The sequence below is a fragment of the Akebia trifoliata genome, chromosome 14, assembly GCF_017979445.1.
Source record: "Akebia trifoliata isolate Shusen 1 chromosome 14, ASM1797944v1, whole genome shotgun sequence".
Taxonomy (NCBI): domain Eukaryota; kingdom Viridiplantae; phylum Streptophyta; class Magnoliopsida; order Ranunculales; family Lardizabalaceae; genus Akebia; species Akebia trifoliata.
Genome location: NC_141388.1, coordinates 24,257,613 through 24,269,080, shown reverse-complemented (window position 1 = coordinate 24,269,080; position 11,468 = coordinate 24,257,613). Strand labels below are relative to the sequence as shown.

General features: G+C 37.4%; 1 protein-coding gene across 3 annotated transcripts; it reads left to right on the top strand.

The window, feature by feature from the left end:
* The first annotated feature begins 378 nt into the window (after positions 1 to 378).
* Positions 379 to 11,049, top strand: LOC147386584 (uncharacterized). Of its 3 annotated transcripts, none has more exons than XM_086424279.1 (5): positions 379 to 753; positions 8,373 to 8,669; positions 8,979 to 9,068; positions 10,083 to 10,157; positions 10,282 to 11,049. In XM_086424279.1, the coding sequence occupies exons 1-5, from the start codon at positions 412 to 414 to the stop codon at positions 10,309 to 10,311; spliced, it is 834 nt and encodes a 277-aa protein (XP_086280405.1). In that variant the 5' UTR covers positions 379 to 411; the 3' UTR covers positions 10,312 to 11,049. The 3 variants fall into 3 exon arrangements, with proteins under 3 accessions (XP_086280405.1, XP_086280406.1, XP_086280404.1); XM_086424280.1 differs by having other exon boundaries at positions 380 to 753; positions 10,253 to 11,048; XM_086424278.1 differs by having other exon boundaries at positions 380 to 753; positions 10,248 to 11,047.
* The last annotated feature ends 419 nt before the right edge of the window (positions 11,050 to 11,468 follow it).

Below are 11,468 nucleotides of genomic sequence, written 5' to 3'. Positions count from 1 at the left end.
TTTTGTCCAAGTGGCCCCACGACCCTTAGTAAGATTTGAATTCTTCCAAAGGTAAATCACGCTAGCCTCGCTCATACTGAATACTGAACATGTCAAAATGTTTGGTCCACCGTTTATTGACTTAACTCAAATTGATAATATTAGCCTGATTGATCATTTCTTGTTTACATTGTAAGATTACAACTAAAGCTAGGCATCATAAACCAAGGATGCCACTCTGATTATAATTTTGAAGATAAAACGCGCTCAATAGCTAATAAACTCTATCTATGTACATCATTTTGGATGACCCTTTCAATCATCTTATATTTCCCCAACAGCAAAGTTGAAAATTCAAAGTGGAATTTGGGTACATTCCTTTCCCAACGACTAGTATATCTTACAAGTCAAGAGACGGAGAGAGAGAGAAAAATGGAAACAGTTAAGCATCAACAATGGCGAATCACTGTTCACGCTAAGTCCAAGAACTTCGATTTAAAGATTAGGGCCTCAAGAATTCTTCCCTCTTGGAGATTCTACGAAACCCAGCGATTCGCCCTTGTCCTTAAGATCCGACGATTTCTCTTAAAAGTGGATTCTGAGACTGGAGAAGCGAAAGAAAGGAGAAGAGGGAGCTTTAAATCGAAATTCCTTCGAGTTTGGGAAAAACTTCGTCTTAAGAAGAATGTATTTTCTTCTGGTGTGAAGAATTCAAGTCTACGTCAAACTGATATCAATTCTCAGGGGAAGCGACCTCGGATAATTGTCAATGAGGTATGTATCTACTATGTACACATTTTTTTTTACCGAAATTCTATATGGCGACCATATTTTTTTAAATATTAATAGAGGAATTTATACCCATTTATTTATTTATTTCTTTCTGTTTGCCAGGATAGGATGGGTGTGTCATGTATGCTCATTAAACAGAATATTGTTTTATGCTTTTTTTTTTTCAAAAGCCATAGAAATGAACTGATATTTTCAGAAAGAATAAAATTAGCTGAATTTACATTTATAACCTTATTTTCATCTTGAAATAAGTCCTAAGATCAACTCCAATGCACACTAACCATCCCTACTCAACTGCCATTTTAGGTCATGAAATCTAAAATAGGGGTCTCAAACACATGACCCGAAATGGGTAGAACAACACAGCTTTTTAATATTTTGGAGGGACGAAATTTCAGACAGTTGACTGAAAAATATTACAATTTCACACCATTTGAAAAGTTGGGTTGAATTAAAATATTCATGAATAATAATTTTTGTGTAGCACGGTTGAAGTGCATACCCCATAAATATCCAAAGAGATTATCCATAAGCACATGATTACACATAAATGGGTATGGAGGAAGGGTATCCTCGTTGGAGTAGCTCTACACCCTCAATATGTTTCTGGGTTTTTCAAAACCTTTTAGAAAAGACATGACTTTTAATTTATCATTCGAAGAAGGTTATTGTAGATGCAATTTCTTGCACTACCTCGAGATCATTAACTTTTTTGGATCTGCAACTCCTCGTGCTTCTAGGTGTGCCCAAGTCACAACCTTAGTACAAAAAATAATGTAGAATTTGGAGGGGGAGAATCTCATATCTTTTAGTGCCTTTGTCCATATATTTATAAATGTGAAATCCTAGGATATTTTTTTATCCTCTTTCCAATTGTGTCCTTATCTATTTTATTTGGTTGTTTTAATTAGGAATGTGCCTAGTCCAGATTCCATTTTTATTCCTTCTTTCTATTTGAGGGTTTCCCCTAAATTAGAGATTTTCCAAATTTGGCTCCCTAATATCCTTGATCTTTTGAATTTGATTCCGCAATATTCTTGATTTTTAGGTGTTTCGGCTAACTGAACCGTCCTATCATGTATAATTGATCCAATATTTTCCCGACCAACCGAGACCCAAATCCATGATTGGTTTGTGATCGAGTCACCAAGCTTACCCTTGGATGAGTTGACTCGAATCTATGCCTAACTTGAATTCCTAGGTGTCACATGACACCCCTTGGTACCCAACAAAAAATATCATCTACAATACCCCCTTTCGGGAGTTTGGACTTTTAATCCAAGTGTCCGAGAACAAGTAAATGGTACTATGTGACATGTGGCTTTTTGGTACTGGACCACGTACCCCATAAATTCTCATTCCGAGGTTCGTTCAGTTAATGTTCATGCCACGCACCATCTGACCGTTTCACCTTTGAAAGCGTGACGACTATTATTGCCCCAATTTATTTGAACCATTGGTTTTGTTGCATGCCTCGAGGTATTTTTCTCTTATAATTACATTTTCCACTTACCCCATTTTTTGTCATTTTCTCTTATCAATCAAGCTTGGTACTATTATGAATCAAAACATCTAAGCCAATAGATCTGACCCCCTATGGTTGGGCTTGGTACAAAAATCAATTACCCACCCCCAATAATTCAACTTGGTTTCGTTTGTGAGCAGAAAAATAAATGAACCAACCCACATTGATTAGTCTTAATTCCCTTTATAAACCAAGCTTGGATAACAATTAAATCGATCATTTATGATCGGGCTTCGCTCCCTTTATAAGCCAAGGCTTTTCGAAGTAAACCAATACCAAATTGGTCGAGCTTGGCTCCCCTTAAGGAATCAAGGCTTTTTGTTGTATACTGACCCCCAATGGTTGGGCTTGGCTCCTTTTGTAAGCCAAGGCATTCAAGTGTAAACCGACCCCAAATCGACCGGGTTTGGCTCCCCTTCTGAGCCAAGGCATTCGTTGAAAGCCGATCCCCTTACGGTTGGGCTTGGATCCATTTATGAGCCAAGGCATTTGTTGTAAGCCGACCCTTTATGATTAGGCTTGGCTTCCTTTACGAGCCAAGACTTTCATTGTAAATTGACCTCCTTACGGTTGGGCTTGGCTCCCTTTACGAGTCACGACTTTTTGTTCTCCTTATAGTTGGCTTGTACCCTTTACGAGCCAAGACTTTTTTGTTGTAAACCGAACCTCTTACGGTTGGGCATGGCTTCCTTTACAAGCTAAGGTTTTTGTTGTAAATCAATCCCTTACAGTCGAGCTTGTCTTTTTTTACGAGCCAAGAATTTTGTTGTAAACCGATCCCTTTGCAATCGGGTTTGGCTCCCCTTACAAACCAAGGCTTTCGCTGTAAGTCGACCGACTTACGTTCAAGCTTGGCTCCCCTTATGAGGTAAGGTTTTTTATTATAAATCGACCCTCTTACGGTTGGGCTTGGCTTCCTTTACGAGCCAAGACTTTTTGTATTAAACCGACCCCTTACAATCGAGCTTGGCTCCCTTTTACGAGCCAAGGCTTTTGCTGTAAATCGACCCCTTATGGTTTGGCTCGACTCCCCTTATGAGCCAAGGCTTTCATTGTAAACTGACCTTCTTAAGGTCGGGCTTGGCTCCTTTTACGAGCCAAGACTTTTTATTGTAGACCGACCCCCTTACTGTCGGGCTTAGCTCCCTTTACGAACCAAGGCTTTTGCTATAGACTAACCCCTTACGGTTTGGCTTTGCGATAAGTGGTCCTGCAAGATTGACTTAGGATGTGGATAAGACTTCCTAATGAGTTGAGTGTTGCGTTAAATGATCTCAAACGACCGACTTAGGATGTTGACCGGACTCCCAAATGAGTCTGGTGTTACGTTAAGTGGTCCTATACGATTGATTTAGGAAGCGGACCAGACTCCAAAATGAGTTGGGTGTTGTCAAGTTCCTCTGCAACCTACGTCTTTTAAAGTAATATGGATACAAAATAATAATAATTGCATAAAACAATGAGGCAATTAGTTTCCAGCTCAATGTTGTCAATCTGTGTCATTGCTTAAAACAACGTACTTTAATCGAGTCCAATTTATAAATCAATTTCTTAAGTCAAACCCACTCGACTCGTTGATTCAAGATCAGTGAGTCGGGGTCGGTTTCCCACTAACAAATTAGTCCTTCGGATTGGACCCCATATGACTTGACAAGTTGGGCTCGAGTTAAACCCTCATATAAACTTTTCAATTTAATCAACAGTGTTCCTTGTCTTAGATGAATGCCCAATTGTTAGTCACTTGATTCGATAGAGTTCTTTGATTCAATCGAATGTTTGAGTGATAAATTGAATTACCTGACTCAGTGGAGTCCCCCCGAGTCAGGTCCATTGTCAGATAAGGGTTCTTTATTAATATAATTTGTTGAATCCACAGGCCCTTGACTTAGTCGAGTTCCCAAATAATAAATTTAACTACTCTATTTGATGAAGCTTGTTTCCTCGGGCGAGTTCTTATCAAATAAAATTGTGTCCCTCGACTTGATCAAGTCGTCAAATAACAAATCGGATTCGAATTGAAACCCGATGACTTGATTGAGTCATCAACTGATCAATTTCAAGGGACTTATTATCTCAATTGGCTCCCAAAAAATTAAATTTTATCAGGAGACTCAAGTTTGAGGGAATCCCCACTATCAATTTTGCCTTTTATTTTCCTTTTTCCTCATTCTATGGTGGGCCTCAATGAGCATCAAATTTGATGCCCATTGAAGCACATCCCGATCATTACTTTACTTCTTAAGTAGATGTTTCTACCCAATAAAATTTGTGTGCGTGCAAAGCATGCAACAATCCCAACTTTTACCTTTTTATTCAAGTTCCTATTCGGGCCCACTATTTAAGAAATTTAATACACATCAAAAATTGATGTCCATGGAGGGAGGCATAGTCATCAAAGTCTCCAACTTATGGAAAAAGTCGCGCGATTAAATCGTGACTTTTTTCCTTTATTGATTTAATCACGACTTTTTTAATAATACGTGACTTTTATGAACTTCATGATTAAATCATGAATAATGAGGATACAAGTGAGAATGACATTGATTTGATGTTTTTTATGTGTTGATGAATCCTAATTTGGACACATGACATGATCATGGTCTATTTTGTATTTTGAATAGTATCAACCTTGAATATGTTGTTTATCTGTGTTTATTTGTTGTGGATGGATGCATAAATGATATCAACATGGGAATTCTTGATTTATCATTCTAGTTTAATATGGAACTTGATGATTTAATATGAAAACACCCACTAGTAGGAACTTTTCTCCCCTAGATGGGTCCCTTGTTAGCAATCTCCCATTCAATTCACGAAAAATTTACGAATTTTTCATTTTTTATTCAATGAAAGTATTATTCTCTAGATTATTGAATTATTATGAATAATTCATTTATTTTAAGTTTTAAAAAAATAAAAATATTTTTTTTTACGGATTTTACGACTTTTACAAATTTTTATAAATCTCGAACGAAAAAAAGACCTATTGTAACTTGTTGTATGTTGTAAAGTTTAAAGCTTAAGTTGTAACCTGTAACACAAGTTCGATTTTTAAGCGGTCATGCTTCGAAATATGGGGGAATCCACCTTTTTACTTGACAAATGTTCCTTTCACCATTAAAAATAGTGACATGCCTTTCTATATTTATTTGAGATACCATTTGTAGGAACCAAAAATATCCCCTTCCTAGGGATTAGCAAAATTAGTAAATCAAGGCAAACGGATCTGTTCTAATCTGATCCAATTCGTAAACTCGATTCGAAAATGTAGGCTGATCAGCCTCTTTGGCCCCCTTCTTGCTCTCTCTAAGTAGTTCGGCCAATTTGGCCGACCCCTCTCTTGCTTCCTCTAGGTGGTTCGGCCGACTTGGCTGACACTTCTCTTTTTCCCTTTAGGAGGTTCAGCAAACTTGGCCGACCCCTCTTTTGTTCCCTCTAGGTGGTTCTGCCAACCCCCCCCAACTCTCTTACATGGTTTGGCCCCCGAGATCAACCCTTTTAGCCTTCCCTCAAGAAGGTTCAGCTCCCAAGGCTGCCCCTTTATGTATTCCTTCAACGAGGTTTGGGCCCCAAAGCCTACCCCTCTATGTGTTACCTCAAGAAGGTTCGACCCTCTTGGTTGACCCTTCATCATGCACCAACTAGGAAGTTGGGCCCCCTTTGACCAACCCCTCATCTTAATGTGCTCCACACTAGGTGGTTCGGCCAACTAGGCTGACCCCTCAACTCAACGTGCTATATGCTTTAGTGGTTCGGCCAACTAGGTCGACCCCCCCATCTTAACAGGCTTTTTATGCTACATGGTTTAGCCAGTGTGCCCCTTTTACATAGATTGGCCAATGTTCCCCTTCTAAATGGTTCGGCCAAAAGTGCTCCCTCCACCCTTAAGAGGCCTGGTCAATGGATCCCCTCATACTAGGTGGTTCAGCCACCAGGTCAATGAGGAACACATGCAGTAACTAAAGAGATAACCATATGCCGAGCTACACAAGTAACACAAATTCTACATGGTGCTTGAAGGAACCACGGCTACATGACTTGATTAAGTCTACTCAAGAACTAAGTAGCCACTAAGTTAAGACAGTTACACATTTAAGGTCACCCCTCTTGTAAGTTACAAGAACCATAAGGAGTGGGTCTTCATTGCCATCAAAGCATTATTGGCATTAATTTCCATAAATGTTGGACAACATGGGAGAGTGGGTTACAACTGAGTTTACTACCTCTTTTAATGAGTCAAATCTATAAATAGGGAGACTTCTCCCACTTAAGCCCCAGGGCATAAGCCACACAAAAATACTAGTCGCTCTTTCTCTTGTTTTTGCTCTTCAAATTTTACCAAGAACTAACTTGATCGTCAGAGACTCCTTGGTCGGCACCCCATTGATGTCTTTTCAGATTAATGCAACTGAGGATCATAGTCAAAAATTTAGAAGTATCGTCGATGACCGGAATTTAGAAGCTTCATTGGAGAAGAAGTCCGGAGTTGAACATCTATTTGTATATGTTGTAACACGAATCTCGAGGAGTGGGAAATCTAAAAAATCAGCCCACCACCTTAATTTTCCAAATTGATGATTTTTCCCTCGACTTTGATCTTCTTTTTATAAATCAATAGAACAACAACCTCAATGCCCTTGTTATCACCGCCATCATTATTACCATCACCATTATATCATCACCTTCACCGTCACCAATTTCATCATCACCATCACTAGTAACATCACTATCATGCTACCGAAATTTTTGGTTTTCAAGTTTTTAAAATGAGACGAATAATACACGTATAAAGTACATGATGCATATCTTCCAATTTTTTTTTACGGAATTTTGCAACCCAAAATCGAATAGAACTCAAAATTTTCACGTATAGAATTTTTGCCGTATTCTGAATTGCTAACAAGTTCCCCTTCTCGAGGTCTAGATGGGAGTCGAGCTCTCACAAACCAAGTAGGGCTACCCCCAAATAGAGTTACCATGGTCTTGATGAGCCCCGAGCTCTACCTCGGCTTGATTAACAAGACCACACTAGTTGCTGACACGTATAGGGCTAGAATGATTTACTCATTTTATTGTAATACAATAATATATTTGCTTCGTGGTTCCATTGATATATTTTCTACGCGGTTCCTAATAATATACAATAATGTATTTTCTTATGGGTTCCAATGATAAACTTTAACAAACCAGAATTGTTGGGATGGAAATAGGTTAGTATTTGGTTCAATGTATTCCACGAACTTAGTAGGAACGGTACTGGGAACTACTTCGCTTCATGCCAGTTTGCGGTTTAGTCTACTAGGAAAGAATATAAACACTAACTCTTAAAAAGTACATTCAAAGTTGAATCTTAACCATTATTTTACATCAATTTTCTGTCCATAGAATGATATTAGAAATGATCTTCAAATTGAGAATAACACAGCATATTATCCTTCAAAATGTTATTCATATGAGTCCCACAAATTAGTTTAAACGTACTCCCCATTTTTACTCGCTATTCGTATTCATACATGTATCATGGTAACCAAGTTTGGATTCAATAATTATTTTGCGCAATAGATCAGTTTAAATCAGGAAAATTTTGATTTTGTTTTTTGGCAGATTAAAAATGAATTTTTTAGGCCATGAAATAGGTGCATTAGGGTCTTGAGGGATGGAGAGAGATGTAAAGCCGATAGACTTATTTCAATTAATCAAGCAACCATGTATTCATCGAATTTTTCCTGACTATTGGGAAGCTTGAAAAAAAAAATTGACAGTGCTGGCATGAATATCATGTGAATTTTCCAATTGTACAACCAATTCTATCCTAATCTTACTTCTATGGCTCCCATAGTTTTAGCTTAGGGCCTAGTATCTATGCTTGTCATGTACAATTTTAAGCTTGATGACATTATGATCATTCTCATAATCCACTAAATATAGTGATTCTTTCTTTGGGTTTGAAAACTATTCTTCATCAATGTCATGTAAAATTTTAAGCTTGTTGATATTACAATAATTCTTATAATTTTCAGACGCTATTCTTCATCTCCTTTTATATTAATCAAAGGCGCACATGATCTTTCTGTAGGGGGGGCTGATCAGTTCGGTCTTGGATGGAAATCTTGCTCTTCTTTCTCGTTCAGTTTCTGAGAAGGATAAAGGAGGAATTATCGTCCATACTTTTACAGTCTTACTTTATCTAGCATTACTAATTAAAAATTTTATATCAAGAAAGAATAAATCATCAGTGATCTTAGTTGCATTAATGGTGTCTTTAATTGGATTTTCTTTGAATTACTTGAATTATTTAGGTCACATATCAAACAGTGTTTGGATGACATGGAGCCATATAACCTCTTTTGGCTGCTCATACCTACTTACACAGGTCAGTAAATTCCTATGGTGTTTTACAAAATGTTTTGAGTATTTCATATAATATTGGACTAGCCATGCTTTTTGAAATATTTATCAAAAGAGTCGTGCTACACTGACTTAGTTCGACACTTTGTTCAACACTGCACTGACGTGGCAGTGCAATGATAACAATAGATTTCTTTCCCAAATTCCTAAATTCTAAATTGTGATTTTCTTTCATTTTAGAAATATTTATTTTATAGTAATCGCTCTTAAATATGCAAATGAATTTCCCATCAAATTGTTTTTTTTTTCTTAACTTTTGTTGAACATTTTTCAGGTTATTTTATCATGGTTTTCTCAATATATGGGAAGGAATAAATTAACTGGTGTCTTGCTTACAGTTTTGAACCCCATTGTTTCAATCATGGTAAGACACTTCAATCCCTTTGAATTTTGTTTAAATAGAAGACATGAGTAACACCTAATGAATAAGTAGTTCGGTTCTTCTCATTCGTCTTTTGAGATATTTCTTTGTTTCTATCCTTCAATACATTTGGCTGTTCGTATTCTCAGCCTACCTTACTCCTCCCTCACCTGAATCTGGATCTGTTCTTCTTGTATTAGGCTATTCCAGGGATGGATGACAGAGCAAAAGCCTCCTTATGACAAAATTTTAAGAACTTTCAAGAAAGAAAAAAAAAATCACCATTGAATTTTTTAAATTTAAATTTGGGAGTACATGAGCCATCTATTTTCAGAACCTTGGATCAAACCCAAATTTTATTTTATTCTATTATTATTATTTTTAAAGTCTGATTTACACCATGAAATCTAGTAGAGGACTGTGGTGATGGATTGCCAATGTGGCAATCCATGTGAGCCCAACAACCCTTTGAAGGATTTGAAATAACAAGTTAGGTAGGCCTAGCTTTGACTCATAGCTCAGTTGGTTTGACACATTGCAAAGCAGCTCTGAGGTCGTGGGTTCAATTCCAACTTACCCATAAAACAAAAAATAGTCATGCTAGAGTTGATGAAAAGCATCTATGGTTCCTACACACTTCAACATCAGGAAAGTACGATATGAGGTACAATCTTGAGGTCACTCCAGCATTATTCAAAAAAAAAAAGGGGGGGGGGGGCATGTAGGCTAGTGTTACTCTTATTCTTATATTTTTTTTAAAGATCTATTGAACTAAATAGACAATAAAAGTATGGAAGGATAGACCTATCCATGACACTACTTTCTCTACAATTTGATTTTTGAATAACTTGTCAGAAAGAGCATTATAAGAGAATCCCAATTAGAAGGAATGTACAACTTGAAAATTCTAATATTGAGAATGTAAATTACATAAAATGACTTTAGATAGAACTGAATGGAGGACTAGGATTCTTTCAACCAACATTAATTTCCCTCGTATGTGTGTTGTGTTTGCAGTTATGGAAGGCAATGGGACATTATTTAGTGGCCAAGGTGATTCTCATATGCCTAACCTTCCTTCAAACGCACGTGGTAAGCCATTAAAAGACCTTGTCTTTAGGGGAACAAAGCTGCTCACAATGATCTTATGGGTTAAGAAAGTTTAACGTTTGTGTGTGGCAGCTCAGTAACCATCGAAACCTTAAAACACTTGCAGTTTTCATTGCCTCGGCACCCTTATTGGTGAAGGAAATGACCTCTCTTCTGGCCAATTATGGGAGCAATTTGACTATATATCACAATATTTACAACAGTTCTTAAAGCCACCCCAGAACTTCGTTAGTGTTGAAATCCGATTTGACTACGGAGATAATTTTAACAGTTTTCAACTGTCCGCTATTTATGGAGGTCCTTAGAAGCAAAGCCCAAATCATCAACATTGCTGGTGGAGTTCAAGACTTAAAAGACTACAGAGAAGTTTCTTGAGAACCATAGCTTCAAAACAATTGTGTAGTGTACATTATTTTTTTTTATTTTTTTTGTTGTAACGAAGAGATCCCTGTGGCAGCGGGCCAGCCATTGGACCATTGGGACACAAAGAACAACCTTATCCAAAGGACTAGTCCCTGGACCACACGCACAATCCCACCCTGCCACGTGAAGTCATTAAGTGGCCACCTTAATGGTGGAGGGCTATAGAGATTCGAAGTCACAATGCGGGGAGCAACCCCAGTCGCTTTCTTACCATCTCAAGCTAGACTCCGGTGGGTGTTTAGTGTACACATTAACTCTTTTCTGTAGCTGGGCTCAAAACCATTTCTCTTCCAAAGGTACACCCACTAAGTCATTTTGGAATCATAGTCAATCGCATTGCTGCCTTTGTATTATGATTTGACCCGATATTTTGGATTTTAAATTTGTTTTAAATTTTATACACCAAGTGATCCTGTGGCTACAATTTTCTTATAGCACTTTTTTTTTTTAATCTTGTATCTCCCTGTAGAAGTTTTCAACAGTTGAGAGGGCGTCACATCAACAAGCAAACTAAATCCAATCGTTTAATTTTGAGAGTTCAGTAGTCATTGATTTTCAATGCTCTCACTCTGACTTAAAAGAGGTTTTTTCTTTTTAAAATATGAACCCTTGATGGCTGTGGTGTTATTTTTTCTCAACATGGCACCTTTCCACTGTAGAAAAAATATGACAGAGAGGGATGAATCTCTTGGTTTTTTTCTTGATTTTGGCAATTCGAGGCAACCATTCAATTTGACACTTTAGGGACAATGGAGGGAGATATTTGGCTTGAGTTCTTCCTCTTGTTCCCATCACTATGATGATGGATCTGAGATCCAAGTGATGTAGTGTTTGATCTCATCTTTGATCTAATCATGTAAATTAATCTAT

Excerpts from the sequence above, each read along its gene's own strand:
- LOC147386584 (XM_086424278.1), top strand. The coding sequence starts at position 412 with ATGGAAACAGTTAAGCATCAACAATGGCGAATCACTGTTCACGCTAAG. Across the intron at positions 8,670-8,978 it reads GCTCATACCTACTTACACAG|GTTATTTTATCATGGTTTTC; the intron begins GTCAGTAAATTC and ends AACATTTTTCAG. Across the intron at positions 9,069-10,082 it reads ACCCCATTGTTTCAATCATG|TTATGGAAGGCAATGGGACA; the intron begins GTAAGACACTTC and ends TTGTGTTTGCAG.